This window comes from Engraulis encrasicolus, chromosome 18, assembly GCF_034702125.1.
Source record: "Engraulis encrasicolus isolate BLACKSEA-1 chromosome 18, IST_EnEncr_1.0, whole genome shotgun sequence".
NCBI classification, from domain to species: Eukaryota; Metazoa; Chordata; class Actinopteri; order Clupeiformes; family Engraulidae; genus Engraulis; species Engraulis encrasicolus.
In genome coordinates, this window is record NC_085874.1 from 13,404,825 (window position 1) to 13,420,297 (window position 15,473).

The 15,473-nt window shown below is 43.1% G+C and overlaps 1 protein-coding gene across 1 annotated transcript in view; it reads left to right on the forward strand.

The window, feature by feature from the left end:
- The window catches only part of paplnb (papilin b, proteoglycan-like sulfated glycoprotein), an 18,525-nt gene extending 10,357 nt beyond the window's left edge, over positions 1 to 8,168 (forward strand). Inside the window, exons 9-18 of the mRNA XM_063222364.1 lie at positions 909 to 1,085; positions 1,704 to 1,854; positions 2,344 to 2,433; positions 2,948 to 3,116; positions 3,789 to 3,875; positions 5,452 to 5,535; positions 5,801 to 5,884; positions 6,188 to 6,271; positions 6,748 to 6,823; positions 7,065 to 8,168. Of these exons, the coding sequence (XP_063078434.1) occupies positions 909 to 1,085; positions 1,704 to 1,854; positions 2,344 to 2,433; positions 2,948 to 3,116; positions 3,789 to 3,875; positions 5,452 to 5,535; positions 5,801 to 5,884; positions 6,188 to 6,271; positions 6,748 to 6,823; positions 7,065 to 7,370 (1,308 nt within the window). The 3' untranslated portion in view covers positions 7,371 to 8,168. The remainder of the gene's footprint in view (positions 1 to 908; positions 1,086 to 1,703; positions 1,855 to 2,343; positions 2,434 to 2,947; positions 3,117 to 3,788; positions 3,876 to 5,451; positions 5,536 to 5,800; positions 5,885 to 6,187; positions 6,272 to 6,747; positions 6,824 to 7,064) is intronic.
- The last annotated feature ends 7,305 nt before the right edge of the window (positions 8,169 to 15,473 follow it).

Consider the following 15,473-nt stretch of genomic DNA (forward strand, 5'->3'; position numbering starts at 1 on the left):
AGTGTTTGTCCATACTGATTTCCCCCTACAACCCTTCGCAGGACAGCAATAGTGTAGTGAAAATGCCAGCTATGGTTATTACAAGCTACGGTTCGTCTAGCATCTAGCTGATGCTTTTTTTTATCCAAAGCGACTTACAATTATTTATATATCTGTATCTAAAGATATCACAAATAGGTAAACAGTATGGAGAAATCACTATGGACAAACATTCACCAATTTCTGCAGGGGCTTACTTACTTACTTACTATCATGGCTTTAAAGGTGCAGTTCTCGATTCCAATCCAGCTCAGTCCATCTGTCAAATTAAGCAAGCTTACCGAGACTCTCTGCTCCTCCGAATTTGCATTTATGCAGCCAATGGTGGGCAGAAAAGTGAATTCAAAGGTACTTTTCACAATACATGTCAATGCTTTTTGGAAAGGTTGAAAAAAAACTAAAACCTAGCAAGGCTAGGACACATCATTTTGAGAAATACCCATTGTTACGTGTGCTCTATAAAGGCCAGAAGAAAAATGTTGACAGAGTGCTGAGTTAAATGGCAAAAAAAGGGTAAATGCGTGAGACCAGCTTCTACACTTTTTCCACAACAGAAAAGAGTGTCCACACACCAAAACCTTCCAAAACCTTCAAAATCCGCACCTTCTAAAGCCCTCCTCTGCATGGCAGTTTGAACTGGATAAACGTTTCAGAACTGTCATGAGCCAATAGGCCTATGAGTGTGCCGATGGGCACTCTAATTTGTTGTTGACGGCTGGCTTCAAACATCAGCCACCAAACGCTTGACCTCACAAGGAATCGCGGACTGCTGCCTTTAGCAACCCCCTCACGTAACAACTGCAACCGGCCGCCTTGTACTAACACTGCCACACTCTGACCAGCCCACCAGTGTGCCTGTCTCTCCCCAGTGCTCGGCAACATGTGGAGAGGGGACGCAGAGGCGGGAGGTGGTGTGTGTGGGCGGCCGGGGCGAGAGGCTGCCCGAGTCAGCCTGTGCTGGCTTGCCACGCCCGGAGGAGGTCAGGACCTGCACGCGGCCCTCCTGCCACCAGCACATCAGCTACCATGTGGCCGACTGGAGCCTGGTGAGTTCCCATACGTATATACATTAGCCTGGTTCCTACCAGACCTCTGTGTGTGTGTGTGTGTAGCTCTGGAACCCCCTGGTGACGCTCACAGGCAGACACACACAGAGGTCTGGGAGACTGTAGCAGGATTCCATTTCTCCAGTCAAAAAATAATCTGAGTATTTATTGAAGTGTTGACATTCTTGAAGGAATTTGTTGATATTCAAGCAATAAATGCTCACATTATTATGGAATCCTGCTACAGTCTCCTAGACCTAATAGTGGAGCTCACAAAGCTGCTCGGAACTACAGGTCGGTCAAGAGCCAGGCAATATATACAGTACGTATTGTATATTTTCAACACTACTCTTCTGAGTAGAAATACTTTTACCATGTGGCCACCTGGAGCCTGGTGATACAAAAGCCCTTTTGCCATTCTATTCCTCTGTGTAGAGATCATTGTAGAGCCTTTTACTATTGCTACAAGTATTACTAATTATAATTGTAGCACTTTTGATTTCTTTACTTTCAATCTCAGATCCATTTTTAATTCTAGTCAAGTGTGTTTTACTTTCCTCTCTCTTACCCTCTTCCTCTCCATCACTCTCTCTCTCTCTCCTTTCTCACTCCCCCTAGTGTTCAGTGAGCTGTGGTACAGGCCGTAGGGAGAGGCGTGTGCTGTGCATGGACCAGGACAAGTTTGAGTACCCGGAGGAGCGCTGTGCCTCCCAGTTCAAGCCCTACAGTGTGGAGAGCTGCAACACACAGGCCTGCCCTGGAGCACAGAGTGAGTGTGTCAGAGAGAGAGAGAGAGAGAGAGAGAGAGAGAGAGAGAGAGAGAGAGAGAGAGAGAGAGAGAGAGAGAGAGTAAGGCTGTGTGTATGCCTCTATGCCTGTCTGGAAAGTTATGTGCCATATAGTGCACATCATTTAGGTGTGGTACAGTATCAATGTATATGTAATTTATATATTAAAAAAATATAGATATATAAATCGCACTAATGTTATGATCTGAAGTAATATGATGAATGGAAATGATGAACATGTCTGTGTCTCGATGTCTATAACTGAAAGGAAAATAAAGGTCCACAACACTGTTTGATGCTTCCAAAAATGTAATAGCACAACGTTTCGGACTCTTAAGTCCTTCATCATGTACATGCATGTGTTACTCTGTGTGTCTTGATGTCTGTGTGTCTGTGTTTGTGTGTGCGCGCGCCTGTGTGTGTATGTGTGTGTGTGTGCGTACCTGCGTGTGTTACTCTGTGTGTATCAGTGGTTCCCAGTGTGCAAGACTCCAGAGGTCATGACCCCTCCCTGCGTGGATTCATCCCTTATTCCCCAGAAGTAGATCGCCGTAACGGAGGTGCGGCTCCAGCTCACAGAACATAACGTTGCTTTATATTTGCGCATTTATTTTTGTGCGTGTCTTTATATTGCTTTACGATTGACTTTACTTTCCCTTTTACACCATTATATTCACTAATGAATTCTCAGAAACATTTGGTGCTTTTGTTTCCCTATCTGAATTATTTGGTGCTCTATTTCTTTTTACATTTGTTTCTACTTCTGTACTTCTGGTGTAAAGCATCATCTCGTCTAAAGCATCGTTTAAAAATGTCACAAAGTTCATCCAACCAGCTGACCATAATGAGTCCTCAAGACAGGTAGACTAGTTTAGTCAGTGAAGTCACCTGTACTGGAAGGAAATTAAGGCCGGGTTTTTAGTTTCTGGGTCAGGTTTTTTGAAACATCTGCGTGTCTTTGTGTGTGTGTGTGTGTGTGTGTGTGTGTGTGTGTGTGTGTGTGTGTGTGTGTGTGTGTGTGTGTGCACGCGCGTGCCTATGTGTGAATGTGTGTTTGTGTTTGTGTGTGTGCAGGATCCCCCCGCCCCACTTTGCCCTTTGACCCCCGTCCCTACGAGCCCCGCCCCACCGTGCCACACGTCCCCGCGGCCGAATGCTCGCGCTCCTACTACGGCTGCTGTCCCGACGGAGTCACCACCCCCACGGGACCCGCAGGACTCGGCTGTGAATGTATTGTCTCCAGGTATGTACACTACGCTACACCTGTCTCACTCATCTTCTATCTGCCCGTCCGCGTGGTCTGGCTGTCTGACCATCCATCCATCCATTAGCCATCTTTGCATCTGCTCTACAATCTAGTGTAATCCAGTCTAGTCTATAATAATGATAATAATAATAAAAAAATAATAATGCACTTTATAAGTGCCTTTCAAAACACTCAAGGACACTAGACAAAGACAGAAGTAAAAACTTACTGTGTGGCGGGTTTTCTTCAGCTGTATGAGAGGTACAGAAAACACATTAAAAGACGTGAGTGTAAACACCAGAGAAAAATAACTAACGAATGAAATATCTAGATTTGAACAGGGGTAGAGAGTCACTGTTGCGGATGTCAGGGGGAAATGCATTCCAGAGCAGGGGAGTAGAGCAATTGAAAGCTCTATCTTTGCATCTGCTCTGCAATCTACTTTGCGGTCTAATCTGTGTTAGCCTGACATGGCAAGCCCTTCTCTACTCATGGAAGAAGTAGAGAGATTCTGGCCAATGGCCATGATAGCCTGTGTGGCACATCTAACTATGTTATATAGTGTAAATACAGTATGTATCATAATTGTGTGTGTGTGTGTGTGTGTGTGTGTGTGTGTGTGTGTGTGTGTGTGTGTGTGTGTGCGCGTGTGTGCCTTGTGTTGTACAGGTATGGCTGCTGCCCTGATGGCAACACTGTGGCACGTGGACCCAGGAGGGGAGAGGGATGTCCCCAGGACGACTGTAGAAGATCCAGGTATCCATTGTATTTGCCAGCCGCTCTGTAACCAAAGTGACTTACAATCGAGTACAAAATCATAGCCTGCAACACTTGCAGGTACAAAGTGCACAGGAAATATACAGACCAATAAGTGCAGATGCCAAATAACGTTAGTTTTTTATTTTTAAGTAGAGCACAGGGTTAGGTTGAGTGCATGCACACATACACAACATGCCATAGAGTTTACCCCGGGACTGGGGCAGCTCAAGCTGTAGTAGGGATGCAAATTATCGATTAATTCATTAATCATTATTTGATAGCCTTATTGATCAAATTATGATTAATTGATAAGCGGCGTTTTCCCCCCGAAATCTCAATGTTTCTCGAAAAAAACTACTAAATCTAAATTTTTTTATTATAAATTGAGATAAAATACCACATCGTTTGCATCCCTAAGCTGTAGTAACATCCAATATGTACTTCTAACTTAATACGGTGTGGTCACGTCTACCTGTCTTCTCATCTGCCGGTCTATCTATGCGCTGTATGCATCCAGTTTGCAAAACATCTCTTGTAGCAATATGCCTGGTGTTTCTTACTCTGCCTGTGGGACTTCCCTGTTGGTAAGGCATAGTGTTCTAGATCTAGTATCTAGAGGTGCAGACATTGATACTGAATAGAGGGGATACCGTATACCGTAGGTTCTATTCTGAAGCAAAGCAACGGCTGGGCTTGGGACTGGGCTTGGGACTAGACATGGGAAGCGGAAGAAAATCTTCAATTCCCATTCATCTCTATGGGAGACTTGAGCCAATGCATCTCCTGGCCAAGCCTTGCCTTGTCTATTCCATTTCAGGCTAATGTTAGTTTCCCGCCCATTTCAAACAAGACACATTTTTTTTGGGCTGACCCTTTATTTCAGAGAGCTTTTTGAATGGTTTAGATCAGTGATTCTCAAAGTGTGGTCCGAGGACCACTAGTGGTCCGCGACAGAGCTCAGGTGGTCCGCGAGGGGATTTCTACTTTTCCTAGATAAGCTAGCAGTAGGCTATATTTGTAACATTTTCATGTTTTCAACACAATTAGACAGTCTTATAATGTGAATAAAAAGTAAGTGATCTGCATCAAAATGAACAGTGTCAAATTAGCACCCATCAACTGCCAATTCAGTTGACAGGTGGTCCCTGATCATTCTTGTGGGGGACGAAGTGGTCCTCGGTCTGAAAAGGTTTGAGAAACACTGGTTTAGATGATCAATGAGCATTGTTAGTTGACTTGATTGACAGAATTCTTTTTAGAATTCTTTTGATTGACAGTCAAACACAACCACCGTCCTATCAGTGCTGGTTCCAGGAACGAATGCAGACATTTAGGATGGAGAAATCCTCGCAGATCAATCGCGGATGCTTCTGAACCGTTGGGGAGAATCAGTTCGTTGCCCTGTGATCACATTTTGGATGTGTGTGCTGCTTATTTATAACAAACCCACCACACAGAGATTTGCAAATGTGAAGCAAGGTGATGGGGAAGAAGTGGCTCTTCTCAAACAGACGGTGAACACAGTGCAAATTGAGAACGTGTGTGTGTGTGTGTGTGTGTGTGTGTGATATAGGTATGGTTGCTGTGCCGATGGTCGCACTCCCGCTCCAGGGCCCACCAGAGGCAGCTGTCCCCAGGATGACTGCAGCATCAGCAGGTACACTCAACTACACTGCTCCCCTCCATCAAGCAATCAGTCAGTCAGTCAATATATCAATATACAGGTATTAATATTTATCCATCTATCCACGTCTGACTAGTAGTTGTAACTGTGTGTGTGTGTGTGTGTGTGTGTGTGTGTGTGTGTGTGTGTGTGTGTGTGTGTGTGTGTGTGTGTGTGTGTGTGTGTGTGTGTGTGTGTGTGTGTGTGTGTGTGTGTGTGTGTGTGTGTGTGTGTGTGTGTGTGTGTGTGTGTGTGGCAGATATGGTTGCTGTTCTGATGGGCACACCGCTGCAACTGGGCCCAGAGGAGAGGGTTGTCCCCGCGCCGACTGCAGCACCACCACGTACGTCCGTTTGTCTGCCTGTCCGTCTGAATGTCTCTCTGTCTGTTTCACTGTCTGTCTGCCTATCTGTTTGTCTGTCTGTCTGTCCTCTCTGCAATCTACATATTATCAATCTAATATACAGTACAATTTGGCATGTCTTTGATCCATACTGTCTGGCTGTGTGACATCTGAGTATGTGAAATACAGGTACAATATAGTGTATAATGTATCATTCATTATGTGTACCTCTGTGTGTGTGTGTGTGTGTGTGTGTGTGTGTGTGTGTGTGTGTGTGTGTGTGTGTGTGTGTGTGCGCGTCAGGTACGGCTGCTGCAATGATGGCGTCACTGCTGCGTCCGGCCCCAGAGGAGAGGGCTGTCCACAGGACGACTGTGTCAGGACCAGGTACTCCTTTCTTTTAGTCTTTGTTTGTTTGTTTGTTTCTTTCTTTCTTTCTATTAGGGTGATTGTGATATAATAATGCATGAATACATACATGTATACTATACAGTAAAGAAATTTTATTTTGGGGACAGCCGTGACCTAGTGGTTAAGGAGGTGGGATTTAAATCAGAGGGTTGCAGGTTCGAATTTTACCCTTCCACTCCCTATCTCACGCCATGGCTGAGGGGCCCTTTAGCAAGGCACCTAACCCCACACTGCTCCAGGGACTCTAGCCAATATTCTGTGAATAACTGTAAGTCGCTTTCAAAATAACAAGTCCGACAGGCGGACAAAGATGCGTCCAATGGCGGCGAAGATCGTGTTTTGGCCGATTTAAAGAATGTGTTTCAGATGGACGGACGGACATACCCTCTTATAGAGATGCTAGAACGCATCTAAAAATGTCACCCAAGTGTAATGTTTTGTGTGTTATGCAGGTTTGGCTGTTGTAGGGATGGGGTGACTGCAGCTCGGGGCTTTGGCTATGCTGGCTGCCCTGAATACCGCCCAACGGTACAGTAATGTTCCTCTCTCATACACACTTGGTACCACATACACACACACACACACACACACACACACACACACACACACACACACACACACACACACACACTGACATACCAGTCAGTCACTCTATCAGTCTATCAATGAAACATCTATTCATTCTGCGACTACATTCTGCTGTGTGTTGATTTGGCCATCCTCTTCATCCTGCATATCCTCTTCCTCGCCCCGAACCGATTCCTTGTAGGCCGGCCCCAGTGTGGACGTGTGCTCCCTGCCTCGCGAGGTGGGCCCCTGCCGAGACTGGATCTCCCGCTTCTACTTCGACCGCACCCGGGGTGTCTGCACCCACTTCTGGTACGGGGGTTGCAGTGGTAACGCCAACAGCTTCCTGTCCATGGCGGAGTGCCAGAGGCAGTGTGTGGCCTCCTCCTCTGGGGGGTCCCCAGCACCCCCTCCACACTCCCCTCCCCCCGCCGCCCCTGCCGCCGCCCCCGCCCGCAGACCTGTCCTCCGGGTGAGGACAGCCAGACGGTACCGCTCCAGCCAATGAGGAGGGAGGGAGTCCAGAGCACCACGGCCAATAGCACAAGAGAGCATGGCCGTGTGTGCCTGATACAATGACGTGTATAGAAAGAAAGAGAATTCATGAATACATGACCAAAGAACACAGTTAAGATGCACAATCACTACCAATGATTCATACACACACACACACACACACACACACACACACACACACACACACACACACACACACACACACACACACACACACACACACACACACACACACATCATAGTAATTGTGTGTACGTTTAACTTAATTCCTTCTGTCTGTATGGTGAAAGCCAGGAAATCTGATTGACAAGACAAAGTGTTTCTTCCTCACATATCTTATTTCTCTTACTAAATCAGGTCTCTGGAAATTTGCCATCAGTCTGTCAGTTGCACTTGTAAAGGGATTAAAAAAAAATAATAATTTGTAATATAAAATGAATAAACGTTTATTCCTTCCAATATGTGCTTATGGCATGACAAATGAGTTGTGCTGTGCACATTTTGGCAGGCAAATCTACACACCCAGAAGTCTGCAAACCTATATATCAGTTTATATCAGCTTTTCAGCGCACTTTAGTGCTGATATGGCGTACTTCAGTCATTTACACGATTACAGTAGCCTATATGAGGTCAATTTCTTCATTTCCAAAACGTCGAAAACAAGGCTCAAATTTTGTATGAAAAGTCAGAGGCATGTTACACACAGCGCACATTCAGAGGCCATAGGCCTATGTGTTACTGATTGTAGCACTCTTCAAAAAGAATAAACTACCTGTGTAAGTCTTTGTGTTTCGAGTCAAGTGCTTTTTGTTTACTTACTTATACAGACATTTTATTCAAAGTAATGTGTGGGCTCTACATCAATTACCATTATAGTAGATTTTCCAACAGGAAAAATAACACATTAGATGTTTATTGCAACATAGCCAGCGCATATAAAGCAGGCAACAGAGACATCAAGCCACAGAAGCATCTAGCCAAACTATGGTAGCCTACGGACAACTATGGCTACTTCAGGATGAAACTGCGTTGGGATAGAACTTCTGGTCTTCAGCTCTGCAGTTAAATAAAAAAGAAGAAGACGACGGGAACCACCGCAGCAACTAATCGAGCAACCTGCGATAGTTCTGGCAGACCACATCAACGCGCCCTTTTGCCTATTGGCTGACGCAGACCCAACCTACTGCTCTCCACGAATCAGCTGCGCTTTGGTTAATCAGTTGCTGCTCGCAATTGGATGCTGACCTTTGGCGCGCTTTATTTAAACTAACAAAATTGTTTTCCTGTCACTGTTTTTTGCTGTTTGATTTGCTCCCACCACCGCCCCTGCTCCACCTGACTAATCATTGCCAAACAATGTCATACTGTTGTCATTGTTGCTTGCTCTGTTCTAGGGGATATGTTGTATTGCCTTTCCAGCTAAATGGAAGACACTCCACCTGAGGATGCTGCTGTTCCCTGTATTGGCTTCCATGGATCTCATGGAGAAGCAGGGGAACTTCCTCTGAACAGAGCCATACCGCCAAACACAAATTTCTGCATTCAGAATAATTCCCCTCTCATTTACTGTATGGCATGGGGCTGTGTTTGTTACTAGCTATAATAACTAGCTACTGTTGTTACTGTTTTTCATCTCTCTTCCTAACCGAGTCACACACGCGTGCACACACACGGGAAAGGGCAGCAGAGATGAGATTATTTTGCGTCTGTCCATCTAGGAATTTTCAGAGCAGCTCACGAAGCTGAGCGAAACGCATACCTGGCGAGAGCTAGGTTGTTCCCAACTATCCTATATTTGTGAAAATACTGCATTGCCTGTTGTCCCAAACCCCACATTTGTTTGCTGGTGGAGATTTTCATTCATCCAGTTAGTGTCAGTCAACTGACACACGGTTTGGCTATGTTGTAGCCTATGTTGTGGCTAATTTCAAAACTTTTCTTCATGAGAGCGTGATTATTCATTGTTTTCAGATCATACGAGGTGAACGGGTTGTGAGTGGCACGCATTACCGGGCTGTGGTCACTGACCTCTATACGGTCATTGGCTGTCACGGCCTGTCACTGAATCATGTCATAGCTCATTACTGTAAAAATAATACAGCCAGGAGTTCAACTACAAACTGTCGCTCTCTGCGTGCAAATCACCTCTAGTCTCCAGAATCGCTTTTGTCGCGCAACTCAATACAAACTTAATTACTTCCGTCGCTCGCCTCGCTCTTATCACGGGCGGTGTATTTGCCCGGTGACTCGGTTCAGCGACAAGGCGCGACTGCCAATAACTGTATAGAGGTCAGTAACCACAGCCAATGGGAATGTTGGAATGCTTGCCTTCTGCTTTTAACGGACTTCCTCTAGTCACTTCACTCGCATCGCAGCCGGTGTATTCGTCCGGTTACTTTCTGTTTTTTCAACAACCAACTCTTGGTTCTTCTCAGTGTTGCCACTGCTTATTTTAACTTGCAAGAAGATCCTAATTTTCTCTGCTCGTCGGCACCTCTCAAGCAGTGCGCTGATCAAACTCAAATGAGAGGCCGTGCCTGTCACAGTAACAGCACGTACAGTCAATAGGCATGACGGTCCGTCAGAATAAAAGCCTAATAACACATGTGGTTAGTATGACTCACGATTGGTTTGTAGCTACCAAACCTTGCTGCAGTGCAGAGCGCAGGGGGTTAAGGGGACACCCCTGGCGCGTCCCACACTGTAGTCGAAATGAAGTAGACCTATCTTGATTTGTAAGAATGCAAGAGGACAGTTTTGCATAGACAGTTTGAATCCAAGAGATAAAACGTTGACCAAGCCCAAATTCTTCCAACACCCTAAACATATATGGCATTTCTATTTGGTCAAACGCCTTCTCGGCATCCAAGCACAATACCGCCACCTCCTGGCCATTTTTGTAATTATGGTACATTATATTCATTAATCTTCGAACATTAAAGAATGTAAACCTACCAGGGATAAAAGCTGTTTTATCTTTATGAATAATGGAGGTGATATGTTTATTTAGCCTATTTGCCATCAGTTTTGTAAAGATTTTTAAATCAGAGTTCAGCAATGCTATTGGGCGATAAGATGAGGGTTCAGTCTCATCTCTCCCCTCTTTTGGAATAAGTGAGATGTTAGCTTCATATAATGAATTAGGAAAAGTTTGGTTTTCAAATGAGTGCTCAAACATCCTAAGCAAGACTGGGACTACCTGTTTGTGGAATGTCTTGTACCATTCCATACCAAAACCATCTGACCCAGAGGTTTTTCCATTGGGGAAAGATTTTATTGCCTCTAGGATTTCTTCAGCTGTGATATCAGCATTAAGTGCTTCACAGGCCTTCTCACTTAATTTGGGGAGGTTCAAGTTCTCTAGCCATTTAGAAGTGTCACTTGTAGCTTTGGATGTGTAGAGTTGTTCATAATATTCCCTGAAGCGTTTCTTTATATCCATAGGGTTAGTAATAAGATCTCCTGTTTTCGTATATCTTGTGTATGGCTCTGCTAGCCTGCAGTCCCCTCAGCTGTCGCGCCAGAAGTTTCTGGGGTGTATCTCCCAGTTCAAATTGTTTTTGTTTCAGTATAAATAGTTGGTTCTGAACCTGGGCAGATAATATGTCATTATATTCATATTTAAGCTTAATTATGTTTTGTAAAGTGACTGAGTCAGGAGACGATTTATAAATAGTGTCTAGTCGTGTTAAATCTTTTTCAATTTATACCAGGTGCTGTTTCTTTTCTCTTCTCATTGCATTTTCAAAAGAAATAATGTGCCCTCTAATCACAGCCTTGAAAGCTTCCCATAAAGTTGAGTCTGTAACCTCATGGTTGTCATTTGTTACAAAAAAATCAGATATTTTAGAGGAGATAAACTGAGAAAAAGAGGGGTCAGAGAGAAGTGAAGGATGAAAGCACCAGCTATACTGTCGCTTCATATGATTGAGGTCAAGCACCAATGATGTTGGGGAGTGATCTGAGATGAGGATATTGTGATATTTAGTTGAGACCACATTTGAGATCAGGTTTGAATCTAGCAGGAAATAGTCAATTCTAGAGAAGGATTTATGACGCTGTGGGAAAAAAAGAATAATCCCTATCTGCAGGGTGCTGAAGCCTCCATATGTCAACTAGATGAGTAGACAACATCAAATTATTGAAAGTTACAGAAGCAGCAGAGGGTAACTGAGTTGGTTGAGAAGATCTGTCCAAGAAGTTGTCCAACACAAGGTTCAGGTCGCCGGCCGCAATTACCTTTGTGTCTGAGAGATTAGGCAGTAAATTAAAGACCTTGTTAAAGAAATGAGGGTCGTCAAAGTTGGGTCCGTATATATTTAAAAGTGTAACATGGTGTGTATAAATATGTCCTGTCACTAAAATATATCTACCATTTGGGTCACAAATAGTAGATGCATGTCTAAATGGAATATTTTTGCTAATTAGGATGGCCACACCACGCGCTTTACTTGAAAATGTGGACTGAAAAATTTGATTGACCCATCTGCACTTAAGATTACATCAGGAACCGTTTCATGTAAAACAAAGGGGGGCACCACACAAAGTCGACAAACGGTGCCAGAAGTCGCACTGAGGCACAGCAAATTTGCTCCAGTTGGCTTTATATGAGTTTCCTGCAGAAACATGATGTCTGCAGCTAAAGACTTCAAGTGAGCAAATACTTTTGCTCTTTTAATGGCGTGCCCTAAGCCACGGATATTCCAACTAGTAAAAGTAATCCCAGTGCCACCACCTCTTAAAGAAGAGCTATGCATATCTAAGCACAGTGAAATGTTCAAATGATGCCCTTAAACATTGAACATAACATAAAAAAGAACTACATAGAAAACACACACTCATACCCCCCCTACCCCCGTTCCACTTTCCCAAACAAAGTGAAAGCATGTTCCCTTCACATAAGCATCGAGGCTGCCGGACCATATCAAAGCAAAACGAAAGTAAAGAGTAAATAGTAAGATGTTACATACCAGAAGATGCATCAATTTAAAACGCAGTGCACACTCAAGCTAATGTCATTGCAAACTGCTCGGCTTCTTCCGGTGTGGAGAAAAAACGCACCGATGTCCCCACGGTAACCTTGAGCTTGGCCGGGTAGCGAAAGAGAGCCTTGGCACCAGCCTCCTTCAGCTTGTCACGAACTCCTTCAAATGCCTGCCGTTGTTTGTTCACCTCAGCAGGGTAATCAGGGAAAATATTAATTGCTCTATCGTTGTGTGACAGGGGAAACTGCTGTTGAGATAGCTGGAGTATCTTCTCCTTGGTTCGGAAATGATGGAGCTTGGCTATCATTACGCGCAGCCGTGCCTCGTCGTCGTCCTCTGATATACCTCCCAGGCGATGTGCTCGATCCACCACCACAGGCTTTGGAAAATTACGGGCACCAAACAGTTCAGGGATAAACTTCTCCAAGAAATCCACAGCGCTTGATCCCTCGATTTTTTCAGGTAGGCCCACAATTTTGATATTTTGACGTCTAGAACGAGCTTCTAGGTCGATTACTTTGGCACGCAATGCACGGTTTTCCTTCTGCAGTTCCATGCAAATTTGCTCAACTAGAAAATGGTATTGTTAAATGTTATTGTGTCCACTGACCTGAGTAAATAAATATTATAGTAGCCTACTCGACAGTGGTTCTGTCCGAATTAGTTTATGATTTATTTTAGCTATTTATCTAATTCCATTTTGATTAATTTTAGCAGTTGTTTAGTTGTGATTGTTGTTTATTGGCATTAATCTAGGCTGTATTAGGCTACCTATGGCATAATGATAGGTTACTAGGCTACTTTGGGCATATGAGAGGGCCTCCAGTAGGCTAGCCTAGGTATGCCTACTGTGTGTCTTCTTTTCTTTACTTTTTTGTCTATATTAAATGTAAACTCGTCCTGAATTGTCAACATGCTGGCAGCCTACAAAAAAACCCCACCTTTGCATGGAAAACAGATGAATACTTCAACTGCTTGAATAAGCGTTCACTTACAGTTCAGAATATTATTTGCACTGATGGATTTTCAATGGTTTCCTTCTAATCTGGTTCAAGAGTAGAGCACTGGTGGCATTTTTGTTTGTGTAGTTAATTGACTATTATTTTGCCTAATTTGTATTTAACAGGTTTCTCAGTACAAACCATTGTATTACTCAAATTCACCTAATTCAGCTGGCGAGTTGTTATCAAGAGTAAACCCCTTTTTAACATGAGTGTGACAAGAAAGTAAGTAGGCTAAATAACTTTCAATTTAAATACTCCGATAGGCCGGTATCGGTATCGGACGGTATCGGTATCAGATCGGAAGTGAAATAAAATATCGGTATCAGATTGGAAGTGCAAAAACCTGGATCGGGACATCTCTATTTGGAAATCTTTTAAAAGCAAAAAGTGGAGGCTCTTGGAAGGAATGGCCAATCTGCGAGTCGCTGGACAGTATGTGCTAGTGTCTTTTCACAGTTGCCTTCACATCAGAAGAAAGGGGAGAAAAAGTTGAGAAAAAGTTGAGGACAAAACAATGTCGTTATCAGACTTAACTTCTTTTTTCTCAAGCAAGGATTTCCGTTCCATCTTGCATGCCCTGTCCAAACATGAGTCCAGATTTTCACGGTCGTAACCTTTTGATAAAAAACCTGGCCTGGCTCTCAAAATCATCAGCAGTGCTGCAAATTCTCCTCATATGCAGGAATTGACTATAGGGGAGAGATTTCTTCATTGATGGAGGGTGATGGTTTTTAGAATGCAAAAAGTTATTTCTATCTGTAGGTTTCCGAAACGCCTACGTCTGCAGAACCAGACCCGTGGACCTAAAAACATATTCACATCAAGGAAAGAAATAGATGACTTGTCATACTCCAAAGTGAAATGTATCGAATCCAGCCTAGAATTCAGAAAAGTCATGGAAATTGTGAAGTTGTTCTTCAGTGCCTTTAAACACAAAGAATATGTCATCAATAAAGCGAAAATAGCATTTAAGACATTGCAAGAAAGCAAACAAAGTCCTCCTCAAATTTGCCCGTGAACAGGTTTGTGTAATTTGGTGCAAATGGGGATCCCATGGTGGTCTCCTTCACCTGATGGTAAAAACTGTTCTCTTATTTAAAGTAGTTCATGGTGAGCACAATGTGTGCCATATCCCATAAGAATGACGACGGGGGTTCATCCACATGCGATTTGAGATGATGATCTAACACGGATAAGGTCGTGTGGGATGTTTGTGTAGTCCATAGTGCACAGGAAGTCATCATCAGAAGCATAGACATTCATAAGTTTGCTTAAAAATGATGTGTCTCTTAGGTAAGAGGGCAAAGACCAGACGATGGGTTTAATATACCAGTCCACATATTGTGAAATGCCCTTGGTGAGAGACTGACAACCAGCCACAATATGGAGTCTGGGAAAAATGTTATCACATTTTTTATGAATCTTTGGCAAAGTGTAAAATACAGGTTCTGAGTACCACGCACTGATGAAGGCTTGATATCCGAAACGCATTTGCTTGTGGACAAGTAATCTATAAATAAATAATGAGACGTAGTTTGTGAGTGCGGAGTTTTATTCTTTAAGTTGATACCTTTTATCGCGCACCCAAAGACATTCATTTTTTCCAAGAAGTTGAGCGCATCCTCTGACAAAAATTAGTAAATTATTAACCAATGATGAACAAAACATTAACAAATGTTTTTCTTTATTATTAACTAAGCTTTATTAATGCTTTATAAAATATCTGCAAATAATATTTTCAAGATTGTACATACCTTATAACAGAGTATTTTATTCATTTACAAGCAATTTGTAAATGTTTGATGAATATAAAATATTAACATACCATTTCCTAGTCATTTACAAACATTTGTTAACATTTCGTAATGTTTTGTTCATCATTAGTCAATTATTTATTAAGTGTTATTAATGCTTTATAAGACATTATTATAAAGTGTTACCAATACTCCAAATAAATAATTTGAAGGATCCACGTGAAAATTACGCAAGATTAGACTCTGAATGGCAAAAACTGTTATTTTAATCTCGTTTTTAAAAAAAATATATATATATTTTTTGCTTGTCATACAATTGTCAAAATACTTTTAGTAGCCTACTTAGATGAAA